This window comes from Parasteatoda tepidariorum, chromosome 9, assembly GCF_982258835.1.
Source record: "Parasteatoda tepidariorum strain Cologne lab strain chromosome 9, Ptep-v5.0, whole genome shotgun sequence".
NCBI classification, from domain to species: Eukaryota; Metazoa; Arthropoda; class Arachnida; order Araneae; family Theridiidae; genus Parasteatoda; species Parasteatoda tepidariorum.
This window is the reverse complement of record NC_141763.1, coordinates 78,759,384-78,774,132: the sequence shown is the minus strand read 5'-3', so window position 1 is coordinate 78,774,132 and position 14,749 is coordinate 78,759,384. Positions and strand designations below refer to the sequence as shown.

General features: G+C 31.7%; 1 protein-coding gene across 1 annotated transcript; it reads left to right on the top strand.

Annotated features, from left to right (window-relative positions):
* Positions 1–3,097: 3,097 nt before the first annotated feature.
* LOC107440409 (cilia-and flagella-associated protein 96) lies at positions 3,098–14,446 on the top strand. The gene is made up of 7 exons (XM_043044575.3): positions 3,098–3,297; positions 5,031–5,256; positions 6,703–6,843; positions 8,953–9,028; positions 9,203–9,382; positions 12,961–13,148; positions 14,329–14,446. The coding sequence occupies exons 1-7, from the start codon at positions 3,201–3,203 to the stop codon at positions 14,408–14,410; spliced, it is 990 nt and encodes a 329-aa protein (XP_042900509.2). The 5' UTR covers positions 3,098–3,200; the 3' UTR covers positions 14,411–14,446.
* Positions 14,447–14,749: the final 303 nt, after the last annotated feature.

Below are 14,749 nucleotides of genomic sequence, written 5' to 3'. Positions count from 1 at the left end.
GCATCGGCTGGATTCGAACTCCCGTTCTCCCATACGTGAGTCCAGTGCTCTGCCAACCTCACTATCCGGCCCATTTGGAAAGTGATGTTAAAAATAAACTTACTTAGATTGTCCGTCACATTCGTTCACAAAGAAAATGTAGTTCAGTTCTTTTTGTTTTTATTCTTTCATTTCCTTTAAAAAATTTTTTCATTATTTCCTTTATTGCAAAATCAAAAATATTTTTAAATGTCCATTATTTTTAAGTAATGGTTCAGTTTTAAAAATTATTTTATTTTGAGGATCTCTGTTTCCAGATTGCAATATATTATGTTTGTTTTTTTTTATCATTTGTTTATTTTGTTTTTGCATGCATTTATTCTTTAGTATATAAATTCTATATGATTTAGCTTTGAAGTTTTTTATTGTCGCATGAAAATATCCATAACTATCGCTTTTTTTTTTTTTTTTTTTTTTTTCAAAACTTATTTCAATCTATATTTATATTAAAGAATCTATTTCCGAAGTTAAGAAAATTCAGATTCTGAAATTTCTCACTGTACGTACGAAGTTGCGCCATCTTTTTTTTTTTTAAATTTATTTTTGATCACCTTGTACTATCTTAATTTTTTTTTAAAAAAAAGCGTTGTGTCTTTATTTTATTTTAATTTACTTTTTCTTTAGGTTGCGTACAATGAAAGAAATTTGCTGCACAGTTCAACAAAAGTTGTGAATTACATTTTTTTTTTTTTTTTTTTTTTTTTTTTTAGCTCTTTGTTTTCCCGTCTTAAAAATAGCCTGGTATTTAGGTTGAGTCAAAAGAAATGTCCAGATTTTCTTCTGATTTTTTTTTTCTATAAAGTGTTGTCCTGATATTTATTTTGAACCACTAACCTGTAAAAATCTAAAGGTAAAATTTAAAAATTTACTCAATGTGTATGAATGATAGACTGAATGTAAACAATAAAAAGCTTCCTAAAACCGGAAAAAATTTAGTAAACTTCCGGTGTATCCTTCCGCTTATGGTATGCTTATGAGGCGATGTGTGAACAGGCTTAATATTCTAGTAAGTTTTTATAATGTGATTTGTTCAAATTTACGCGTAATTTTACCATTCATAAGAGTTTTCTGTAGTTTAAAAATTCTAACAGGTCGTGAGCGTAAAACAAAATTAATATCACCTCATAAATAAAGTGTAAGGTTAGCCATGTTTTGAGTACAGAGCCGGATTAAACCTTTCGTAGGCCCTAGGCATAGCCGTTTTTGGGGCCTTCCCTCACTCCTCCCCTCTTTTCAAAATATGGGTGGGTGATCGTGTAAAGCTAAGGGTGGTGGCGCTAGTGGTGAAATTGCTCTTTCAAGACTTCCGGGTGACTGCTTCCGATATATTTTTACGCCGCAGATTGAAAAAACGCTCCATCATATTATTGCATCATATCTTTTGCAGTATTTCACATGTACCGAGTTCTTTCTTTCAGCCTTTAAACTTCAGCATTATCATATTAATATTATAATCATTTGAATATTTTCTAATTAGGCTAACTTAAAAAGATATTTTGGCGACATTTTATTCAAATGTAGCCAAATAAGGGATAAAATACAAAACATGGCAAACCGTAAGAATTATTCACAATGAGATATTCACTTTCCAAAATTTTTTTTGGCCTTACGACCTCTGAGAATCAATACATTTCTGAAAGTTCTTATGAATGGTACAATTATGTTTAGATTTGAACCCAAATTACAATAACAAAACTGCATAGAATATTAGGCTTGTTCACACATCGCCTCGTAGTCATAACATAAGCGGAGGGATACACCGGAAATTTTCTAAATTTCTTCCGATTTAAGAACGCTTGTTATTGTTAAATTAGACCACCCATCCATATGCTAAAATTTTCTTGCATATTTTTTTTTTACATTTTTATTAATATGGATTTTAATTTACGAATTTGTTTATTGAACTTTATCTGCGATATCGATAATACCATTATGATTAGTTCGATCGATAACTATGTAAACACTTCACGTCAACAATACAACAACAAACCAGCAAAGAAAACAGTGAAATTGATAGTGAGATTAATTACAAGAAATATTTATACAGTAAAGAACCAATTATCTGAGATGCTCGGGACCATCGCTATCCCGGATGTCTGAATTTCCCAGTTTTCTGGATCGACCAAAAAGTGTCATTAATCGATGTTTTATAGAACCCGAATTACAAGGAAATTACACAAAAATTTGTCAGAATCTGAGATTAAACTAAAAGCGCAAAATTACTCATCCGATTTAGAGAAAAACTTTGTAGATGAATTTTTACTATTTTCAAATTTATAAACATAAATCTGCACAAGAAATGTTGAAGGCTCAAATTAAAGATAAACTTGTGAATACTTTTCCTAACGTTCACATTGCATTAAGAATATATTTGTCGATTCTTGGACCAAATGCAGAAGGAGAAAGATCTTTCTCCAGATTAAAATTGATAAAAAATTATTTGCGTTCAACAATGAATCAAGATCGTTTGGCATCGCTTGCACTTATGTCTATTGAATACGACATTTTGCATAGTTTGGAATTCGACAGCATAATACAAGATTTCGTTGAATCCACAAATCGCAAAAAAGTAATATATTAGATCATAAGATTCTGCAAAATAATTTATTACCGAAAAATATTAAAATTTTATTTGTATCTTCATAATTTTATGCAAAATACACTTGTTGTTTTTAAAGCTAAATTATATTTGTCAACAATTTTTTTTTCTCCCAAGTTTTTCGTAGGCCCTTAGGCACGTGCCTAGTATGCCTATAGGTTAATCCGGCCCTGTCTGATTATTATCCTTTATTTTGCTATATTTGTGTAAAATAGCACGTTTGCCGAGTCTTCCGAATTTATGTGTTGTTTGTTTAGTTGAAAGTTAGATTGAAAGTCTAACTACGAATATTAACCACTAGCGCCATCTGCACTTAACTTTACATGCCCAATCATCTACTCACATTAAGTTTAAGCTTTTAAAAAACTTCGCAAAAAAGATACGGTTAACCTAAACAATGACGTTTCAAACAGAAAAGTTAGCAATAAAGAAACTATCAGTATTTCTTACATCAATTGAACATTAAAGGAAAAGAAAACTAAATTTCAGCGCATTTTTTTATTACAATTAAATTATTACAAAACCTAAATCGAATTTAAAGTTACCTTCCTGAACTATCAGTATGGAAGGGAAAACAGATTTTAGTCGACCAGATTTTGATAGGATTGGCCTTTTCAAGGAGATGAGTTATTTAGAAGGACCCGCACAGATTCCACCAAGTATGGTATTAATTATCTTAGTAAATATGCCGTTTATATACATACAATATATATTAGCGGTATACTGTGCTTCGGCCTTTATATTTATTTTTAGACTTCTTGTCAATAACGTATGGTAGGTAAGTAGGACTTTTATTTACGTTGCACTAGAGCTGCACAATGAGCTTGGCAACGGTCTGGGAAACATCCCCAAGGATGATCCGAAGACATGCCATCATAATTTTGATCCTCTGCAGAGGAGATGACTTCTCCGCTTAGGTAGCCCAACGACCTACGCGCGAAGTCGAGCACTTTACGGTAGAACAGTTTAAAGAGGACCGACACCGCGCACCCTCGGTAACTGCCGTGGCTGATCAAAGTGGTCATCCACCCGCTTACTGACCGCTGTCTGTGATGCTTGACTTCGGCTTTCCACTGGGAACCGTGTCTTTACGATCAGTCCACTGCGGAACACAACGTGCAAACAGTATTATTCGGGATCGCAACACTCGAATATGGCATCTGAGAAGACCGGTTCCGTGGCTTGACCCTTCCCTCTTCTCGGTTGTATGGGAATGTACTACGTTTTTTTCCCTTCCGTAACATTTTTCATGATTAATTGTCCAAAATTTCCAGGATACTTTCTTTAAAAACTATGTTAAATGCAGTTTTGAGTTTGATATAGTTCCCATCTTAAAATTTTTTTAATCTATATGAAAATCAAGGTTTAAACTTGCATACTTCCTTCTCCTATATTTGTATCGGCATAAGACATGGATATCCAGAAAAGTTTCGATAAATTTAGTTAGTCGGGAAAGTCTTTGGACTTTTGATTGACCATAAAACCACTGTGAAGATAAAATGACGAAAAATTCTGCACACAGCGGTTAAGAAATGATTGAAACTTGCATTTGCCACCAGGCACGGTTCTATATTAATGCTTATATTGCAAGCTATTCGGAAAATGGACGAAATTTTGACTGCCCCCCACAGACGTGGTAACCACTAAATTATGGTGGGAAAAAAAAAGAAATATAAAAAAGCTTAAATTTGGAACCAAATGCTTAATATGTGCTGTCATTGCTAATTGGAAGAAATAAATTCTTTAAAAAAAAAACGATTTCATTTTTTTTTTTACTATGCTCCTGCCTGATTTAAATGACTTACTCCAATGGAACTTTTATCATGACTATATAATTAGTGTCAACAAATGCTTAATATTTATGGCTTTAAAAAAATCAAAATAACACATCAAATCATTCGGACACGATATGCTAATTACTAAGTGTTTTTAATTGAAGTATAAAATTTAGCTCTTAAATAAGTAAGGAGAAAATTCCCAACCGCATTATATACTGGCATTTAATAATGACCAATTTATATTACAAGTTTTAAAAAAATAATAAACACATTAGGGGGTGGAGGAATATTTAAAGGAGAAAGAAACAAAGACGTTATCGACGCCGTTAGAAAAGGCCGATTACCATTGGGAAAGACGGATATACAAAATATCTTAAAGTTTCAACCTGCAATCAAGCAGGTACTGATGTTCTGTAAAACCGCCTTTTTTAAACACAATTTGTCAGACTTCGATATTGCTTTTGAGTTTTCTCCACTTAATTCGTCATTCGACTATCTGAGTATATTTTTTTAATCTTCATACTTATAATGATTCTAAAAATATACATTAAAGACGGTCTTTTCGGAACACCCTGTATGTATAATTTTTTTTCTTTAAAATACTTTTCCATTAGTTTCTGATATCATGAGTAGAGCTCCACCAAAGGGGAAACAGATGTCGACAAGTAGCACAAAATCAAAAAATGGAACACAATCCGGATATTTCGACAAAGAGTTTCTGAGAGTATTCGAAGGAGAAGGTTATGCAGACCCAATTCGCAATCGGAGGCTACAAAGATTGGAAAAAGCGAAATTGAATATTGGACCCGCGTTCAAATCAACCTCACCAACAAAAACGCAGTAAGCTTTATGACGTATTTATTTATTTTTTTCAATCAGTTTTTTGTAAGCAATGGATGGTTGACCGTGTCAAGGCTGAACTTGATCGCTAAGTTACGGAAAGTTAGTTGATCGTTAAGTTACGGATCTAGTTCAGCCTTGACCGTGTAAAGATAAGCGTAGATGGGGGACAAAATTCACCGTAAGACTTCCGTGTTACTACTTCCGACTGATTTTTACACCTAAGCTTGAATAAACGAGGCATCCAATATTAATATACTAGTAGTGTTTTCAATATAACGCTGTTCTTTCTATTTAACTTTCAACGTAACAAACAGCAAATGAATTCGGAAGACTTCGCAAGATTTGTTTATTATGATAAAACATGGCAAGCCTTACACTTTATTTATGCTGTGATATTAATTTTGTTACATTTGTTTTAGGCTAACGACCTGTTAGAATTTATAAAATTACGAAAAACTCTAATGAATGGTAAAATTACTGGTAAAATCACAATAATAAAACTTTCTAGAATATTAAAGCCTGTTCACACATCGTCTGGTAAGCATAACACAGGCGGAGGGATACACCGGAAGTTTTCTAAATTTCTTCCGGTTTTACATTCAGTCAGCCATCCATAAGAATGCTGTTAATAATGTAAATTATAGTCTCATAAAATCATTTATAAAGTTTAAATCAAAAATATTTGTCACAAAAGTTCGGGTAATTAGGTCGTTTCTATTTTTTTATAGAAATCTTTTTTTTCTATTCCGGATTTTGGATAGGTAAATACTATAAAATTCTTTTACATAAAGTCAAGGCTTAAGACATATAAGATTCGCTTCCTACACACGATACAAATGGACCAAGTTTGAATCCCAGCCATGCCATGACTATAATAGCGTCACTGGGCCGTATACCGCATTCTTTTCAGCAATAAGCAAATCGTTGGGGGAAATGTTAAAATTGCATCTGTTTAATTATGAGTAAGTAACATTCAAAAAGTTTTTCAAAAAAGCACTCATACGCAGATCTTAACTCAAAAGTTTCTTTGTCCTCTAAGTTGGGTATTAAATTAGTACGGCAAGCTGGATAAAACTTACTTCTTCAAAGGCAATGATGTATTCTTTATTTGTGACGTCATTTTTATAAATACCTCAAATTATTTATTACACACATACTTAGCCCTCCGTTGGAGAAAGTAACGCATGCATTGATTTATATATTTTTTCAGAACTTTAAAGTTTAATTGCAAATTTCAGTCTAGTAAAACTGATAAAATAGTTAGTTTAAAAAGTAGTTAAAGATTTATTTAAAAGCTTCTGTTCTGTTATTAATATGCAATATCCTAAATTTCTAAGCGAACCACATTACACCATAACCAGGCTCAGCTTCATTTTGAATTGAAATTTATTTAAATATTGATAAACTCATTTTAAATGAATTAAAAATTTATTTTTGATACAGAAATGGCAAAGGAACGAACTATGGAACATTCCAAGGCAAAACATTGGAATATTTTAGCTCTCATCCAAGAGAAGTAGAGAAGGGTTCACCGCCAAAAAAGAATTTTTATACAAATCCTCCAAAGAAAGGAACTGGATATGGGTACCAATCTTTTTAACTATTTACCTACGAAAAACCCAATTGTATGTTATTAGATATTTTTAAAAAAAAAAATTAAAAAAAAAACGATCCTTTTAAGACTATTTTTTTCCATGTCAAAATGTATGTAAAATCGTAAGATAAATATTTTTCTACTATTTACTTTAAGAAAAACGATAATTGCTAAATATAAGGCTCCCACGTGTACAATCTCTCATTAAATTATTGTTGTAAAATAATTTTAAATATAGAAGTTTTTCAGATGAAAGCTGTTCGTTTTATTTTATTGGCAGAAATGTATGTAATGCATAATCTAAAGCTAAAAGAGAACACGCTTATTTTTTATGCCGAACGAATCTACTTAGTGGTGCATTTTCAAAATTTTCATTTTAAATCTTGGTGTTTTTACGCAAGGCGACCTCGCTCACCAACCATCGAGGGTGCTTCTCAGTCATCATTGTTCTTTTCTTTCTTTAAAAGTCGATAAAAAAAGATAATTTTGTTTGCAAAATATATAATAATTTCATGTAAGCACATTTTATTAATATTTTAATCGTAACGAAATTAAAGGATACAGGATTTGAAAAATAATCAACTGTACTTGAACAAAAATTAAACTCAGAAATATAGAATGTGCTGCACAACACAAGAAGTTATAAATGAGAAGTTTTACTTATAAACAATATATAACGATAACCTTATATCATATAACATTGTTTCTCTTCAGTCTTTACACTTTTAAAAATTTCGATATAAATGTTAAGATGTACCTAATCTCTCTCTTATTATTTGTTTATTTATTTTTTTAAATAACTTTTGATGTCGCGAGCTAATAAAATCGCGAGATACATTTTTCTACAACAATGGATAATAATTCGCAAGGCAAAAAATTAAAAAAAAAATCACTTAAAACTTCATTAACTTTAAAACAAATTGGAATTTCGATTAAAAAAACTGTGTTAAGCTTATAAACAAATATGGCCCTTTCAGTATGCTAAATTTCATCTCTGTAGTTGCATTCCTGTTGTCTGTAAATCGGTCCTTATGGTGTGTTTTTTTTCCATAGCTTTAATAGTTAATAATTATCGAACGAATTGCCAAATGCTAAATTATGTTATTCCATCGTTTATGTTATTCCATCCGTCCCGCAGTGGACTGATCGTTAAGACACGGTTCCCAGCAGATCACCGAAGTCAAGCATCACTGGCTGCTGTCAGTGTGCGGGTGGGTGACCCACTTGGATCAGTCTGCGCAGGGACCGAGGGTGTGCGGTATGGGTCCTCGTTAAACTGTGCTACCGTAAAGTGCTCGACTTCGCGTGCAGGTCGTTGGGCTACCGAAGCGGGGGTGCCATCCCCTCCGCAGAGGATCAAAATTGCGATGGCATGTCTTTGGATCATCCTCAGGGATGCTTCTCAGACTGTCGCCAATAGTCCAGTACGAATTCATTGGGCTCTGCCCGCGTGGGTTCGAATCCCATCCTCGTCGATAATTTTTGAGCCGCGATGGCTCAGGGGATAGAGCGTTCACCTTCCAATGAGGCGAACCGGGTTCGAATCCCAGTCGATACGGATTCCGCATCCGGCTTTCACCGACCACAGTGCTGACGTGAAATATCCTCAGTGGTAGACGGATCATGGGTTAGAGTCCTCTTGCCGTTTAGCTAACCGTGGGAGGTTCTCGTGTTCTTCTTCTCCATGTAACGCAAATGCGGGTTAGCTCCATCAAAGAGTCCTCCACAAAGGCAAATTTCTCCCAATACTCGATCCAGGAGTTCCCTTGTCTTTTGGATTGGGTTCAAAATTACAAGGCTACGGAGTAGAACATTATTAGTCATAAAACCATAAAATTGAGCCGGCTGTTCAACGACGGTTATGAAATATAAAATAGCCCAGTGCGGCTCTAGTGCGACGTAAAAAAAATACCTACCTATCAGTTAACATTAAATGCAGAAAAGTAATTCGAATAGAGAGAGGTCACTATAATGAAACTAAACTTCATATGTAGAAACATATAACATTCAATGACAGCTAAACTAGTATAAAGGAATTTATTTTTTTAATTTTCTAATCAATTTAACTGAGTACTTTATTTTACGTTGACATCTTTCAGTTACCCGAATGTGACGATAGGAAAAGTTCCTCCATATTTTCGTGAGGGTGAATACGAAGAATTAAAAGAAAAACCGGTAAGAAAACAATTTTTCTTAACCGTATACATTGTAAAAATTTCATACGACAATTTTTTCGAGAATACAACTTTTTCTGCAATGTAAGATCTCGTATCAATAAGTAGTCGTTTAGAAGAACATATTACAAAAAATAATTTTTCTTTAAAAATAAATTAATATTTTAATTTTCAGGAAGAGCCAGAGAAACCTGAACCCCAGGAGTTTGAACCTTACAAAGTTGGTATCTTTCAACAAGGATACTTTGATCCGAACCCATTCCGTACAGATGAAGATGTTGAGTTACCTGAAGAGGAAGAGACAGAAACCTTCGAAATCGAGAAACCATTCTTGCCAACTGGCCCAGCAAAAAAGGTATATTATGCAAAAATGTGCCATTCTTGTTTCCATAGCACCAGACGACCTCAGACTTTGTGGCGGGAGGAATTCTTAGCTTACAAGGGAAACTAGGGAAGTGTGACTCGCCAATTTTGAAATAAACTAGTGGGATGTATGCCTTATGAGGAATAATTTTAGGGGGCAACATTCGTTTCGGCCCATAGAAGGTCCTATGAGAGATAAAAAATAATTCAATAGATAGAAAAAGCGATATTTTATTACTTCAATGCAGGCTATTAGTTATTGTAATTATCTCATACTCCAATTAATTTGTAATTAATTGGATAATTAATTAATTTGCTAATTAATAAATTAATTAACATTCGTTTTGGCCCATAGAAGGTCCTGTGAGAGATAAAAAATAATTTAACATGTAGAAAAATCGGTATTTTATTACTTCAATGCAGACTAATGGTTATTGCAATTGTCTCATAATCCAATTAATTTGTAATTAATTGGATAATTAATTAATTTGCTAATTAATAAATCAATTAGAAAATTAATTATTAATTAATTGTTAATTAATTATTAATTGATTTGCAATTACATATTCCAATTAATTTAGAAAGCTTTTTGAAGAAATTTTTTTATTTTTATTTTTTTTAAATTAACCTAACAGGTTTTTCTGAAAAACTACCGATATATAAAATTTTCGAAATCAATTTTGGCAATAAATATGCATTATATAGTACGTGAAAGAACCACAAAATTAATTGGAGTATGAGACAATTACAATAACTAATAGTCTGCATTGAAATAATAAAATACCGATTTTTCTATAAATTGAACTATTTTTTATCTCTCACAGGACCTTCTATGGGCCGAAACGAATGTTGCCCCCTAAAATTATTCCTCATAACGCATACATCCGACTAGTTTATTTCAAAATTGGCGAGTCACACTTCCCTAGTTTCCCTTGTTAGACAAACTATACTTATGGTTGACTGAATGTAAACAATAAAAAACTTCCTAAAACCGAAAGAAATTTTAAAAAATTCCGATGTATCCCTCCGCTTATGGTATGCTTACGAGGCGATGCGTGAACAGGCTTAATATTCTTAGAAAGTTTTATTATTGTAATTTATGTTTAAATTTAAGCCTAATTTTACCATTCACAAGAGTTCCCCGTAATTTACAAATTTTAACTGGTTGTGAGCCTAAAATAAATTGTTGAAAATTAATATCAAAACATAAATTGAATGTAAAGTTGACCATGTTTTGAGTGTTACCCCTTATTTGGCTATAGATTTTGCAAAATATCACATTTCTAATTTTTTGGGTTGCATCATAGCATGCTTGCGGAGTTTTTCGCACACATTTGTTGTTTATTTCATTGAAATTTAAATTGAAAGAACACGTTATTTTGTAGTTGTTGTTGTTCATTTACGTCGCACTAGAGCCTCACAATGGGCTATTGGCGACGGTTTTGGAAACATCCCTGAGGATGATCCGAAGACATGCTATCGCAATTTACGTTATTTTGTAAACACTATAAATATAATAATATAGGATAGCCTGCTTTTTCAAGTTTAGGCGTAAAAATCAATCGGAAGTAGTAAAGCGGAAGTCTGTATTAATACATACTAAATTTTAAAGGCCGGGATAACCTGGTCAGTAGGTCGCGGGGCCGATGTCCGAGAGTTCGTGATTTCGAACCCCGCCGGCCGCAGACTCCGCAAGTAATAAAGTGACTGATGCACGTTAAATCTGTCGATTCACAAAAGTCCTCCATGTTCCTATAACAAATCAATACCTCTGGGGATACTGGATTGGAGATCGATCGTTCTCTGATTCAGGTCAAAATTACGATCTGTGGATGGATGAATGGATGTATGAATGGGTCCGCCCTATAAACAGGTGCGACGTATGGTGTGGCAGAAGTCGAATTCTTGGCCATAGATGGCGCCACTGAAAAACAAGAAACGCACACTATGCCTTAAATTTGCTCGGTTTCACCAAGCAGGCTTGCCCGTGTGTTAAGTGACATTAGAAACAACAACAACAACTAAGTTTTTAAAAAAAAATATCTAGAAAGGAATTAGTGTAATTAATAATATAAAAATGAACAGCCATCATAATAGCAGAATATGTAAAATGAGGATCACCAATTAAGGGCATTAATAAAATAATAGAAATTTTGAAACAAATAATGCCACCCATTCTCTTTTTTTTCTTAAAAACACATTCCTACTCTTTTGGTACAATTTTCTCCACTAACTGTGTTTAAGCAAAATGTTGTGTAAGATTGGTTAATACAAATCTACATTTCAAACCGAAAATGTAACTATTTTCGTAAAAAAACAATTAATAATAATTTTCGGAAATTTTTGAAAAATTGTAACTAGGTTTTAAAAAAAAAACACTTATTCAGAAATGTTAAATTAAAATTATTAGTAGATCATATGGTGTTCAAAAACTATAGTGTGATAAATAACATCTATTTTAAACATAAATATCCAACGATTGCATTTTTTAAATTCCATGAGATTATCTATAAAATTTATTTTTCAGTTAGAAATGTTGCTAATGCACCTAGATATAGATATGGTGAACATTTTAGTTTTCAATTAAAAATGGCAAAATATGTTTCATTTTTAAACCTTTAATGCTAGTGAACGATAGAAATTTAATTTAACAATTGAAATTGAAATTATTGTGTGATCTTTATTTATTAACCATCTTATGCCCCTCGACATAGAGTATCTTAAACGTTTTAGTTTTGTTTTTAATTAAAAATGGCAAAATATATTTCATTTTTAGAACCTTTAATGGTAGCCAACAATTTTTCACGTTATGTGATCTGTATTTATTAACCATCTTATGCACTTAGACTTTATGCACGTATTAAACATTTCAGTTGTTTGTTCAATTATGTTTTATTTTTTACCCAAAATAAATAATAAATAAAATAAAATCCTTTAATGCAAGTTGCAAATTATTTACTTTATGGCCATGCAACTCATAAAACAGTTGGTTTAGAAAACAATTTTTTGATAGACCAGCAAAGATTTACACCCATCAAATTCAAAAAATTAGTTGGAGTTAAAACCGTGTTTTTTTCTCCAAACTAGCGTCAAAAGTAGTTGCCAGGAATTACTACAAACTACTGTTCTTTATGTATCGCACTACACACCACACAACGTTTTTTTTATTTTTTTAAGTGGCACACTACACTACAAACTAGGAAAACAAGTAGCGACTACTGTAGTTTCACCATTTGCAGTGTGCTACTTCTGACCACTGATATGGCTGTATAATTAATTAAACAGCTGGTTCAGAAAACAATTTTGTACCTTGAGTAATCTTTTTAGAAACAAACTTAATAATGACGATTTGGGAATAGTATTCATACTAAAACTTTCAATAGAAAAGAAATCATAGTTAAATAAACTTGATCTATTAGTGAACTCTAGAGTGGTTATTACCATATTGGTTAAAAAATGCATATTTTTATAAATTTGGCGTACGCAAGTGTTTTTGAATGAGAATTACTAATGTAAGAAGAAATTGCATGTATCAAAATGTTAGCAAATCGTTGTTTGAAATTTTTTTAGGATGGCGGAATGAAAGCCGGTTGTTTGAACAAATTTCCTGAATATGTTGGTGATCCATATGCTAAAATGGGTGAGAGAAGTTTGAGAGGAGTAAAAAACTATGTTAATGCTGAGAATAAAATGTTTCGATATGTACCAGGACCAAAGCCTTATCCTATAAAATCTATCATAACGAAAAATGTTGAAAGGTAAGATTATATAAGTAGATAATTTTTTTCTTTCAGTAATGATAGTATATCTACTGAGATTTTTTTTAAAAGAAAATGTTGAGAAGCTACAAAATTATTGTTTTTATTTGAAGCTAGTGCTAATTGCCCGAGTAGCGTTAATTCTAAAAATCATTAGTTTTTTTTTTTTTCATTTCATTCATGTCTATAAATATGGAAAAATAAATGCATTTGATTATGCAAATTAAAAGTTATTAAAAAATACTATAATTTTATTGCCTTGAGTTATACAATTTCAATCAATAGAATTTAGTTGCAAGAATTTTATACACAAAATAAATTTTTTTACAGTTGTTGTACACTTTTAGGATAATTGATTCATGGTTTAACCGTAACATCAGAACATATGATACACATTATTTTTGAGAAAAAAAATATTTTTCTCTTAGTACCCCAAAAATTAAATTTTTTACATCATTTTTTATTAATAAGGAAAAAAATAATTGCATAGAAAAGTTGTTTACAAAAATTAAATAATTGCTAATCGACACCTTTCTTTCAAAAAAGCAATAAAAGCTCTTCACAGATGAAAATTGATTTTAAGAACATCCCTAACTTCGCGACTCCCAGGCAACCAGTTATCTTAGCTCCTCAATGGCTTCCTTGCCTCTATCTTATCAATAGCTTGGTGCTCTTTTGTTCTAGAGCTGTGATATATTAAACATTTATGAACAAGAATTAGACTCGTGTTGGCATTTTTTTGAGGGGGGAGGATTCCATTTAAAGACTTTTTCTGAAACACTCATTATAAAAGCTCTTTAGCGATGCAATTCATTTTACTTAAATTTATTTTAGTGCAACATTTTAAAGATACAAACTATATCCAGATGTATTTTGCTATATCATCTCATATGATAATCATACTAAACAGTAACACTGAAATTACAAATCTTCCAAAAATGTTAATGAAAACTTGAATATTATAATATTTAAAAAAAAAAAAAAAAAAAAAAACCAGCAAGTACTTCAATGCTATTAAAGACACATTAAGAAATGATGTTATTTTTAAGCATGTTTTTCTGTATTTTCTTACTATTATGCAACTAATTGGATAATATTACAAATACTGTTTATGCTTAACTACATAATTTATTTGCCAATTTCAATTTTTGTAATTTAATCACACTGCTTTTCCTTTCAGGAGAGTAACACCTGCAAATTTCACAACCATAAAAGGAGTAGTCTATTGTCAAAACAAAACTTCTCATTCCATAAAGAATTAAGTATTTAAACTTCATGAAAATATGTGAAGGCATTATATTAAAAAACATTTAAAATATTCTCTCTATTATTATTATTTATAAAAATATTCTTTTAATAATGAAATGCAAAACATCAATTGGCAACACAAGTATTTGATGTAGGAGTAGAAAATAATTAGTTATTTTTACTGTCAGAAATTTTATTTCAAAACCTACAATTTACCAAGTAAATAAATAATTACATAATCATGATGTTTTAAATTATATGAAGCTATGAACTTAAAATATTCCCAACAGCCTGTTGTGTGCCATGAAGATCAAAGAGGTTAAAACACTGCAATTTTGATACCAAAAGCATGA

Excerpts from the sequence above, each read along its gene's own strand:
- LOC107440409 (XM_043044575.3), top strand. The coding sequence starts at position 3,201 with ATGGAAGGGAAAACAGATTTTAGTCGACCAGATTTTGATAGGATTGGC. Across the intron at positions 3,298-5,030 it reads ACCCGCACAGATTCCACCAA|TTTCTGATATCATGAGTAGA; the intron begins GTATGGTATTAA and ends CTTTTCCATTAG. Across the intron at positions 9,383-12,960 it reads CAACTGGCCCAGCAAAAAAG|GATGGCGGAATGAAAGCCGG; the intron begins GTATATTATGCA and ends AAATTTTTTTAG.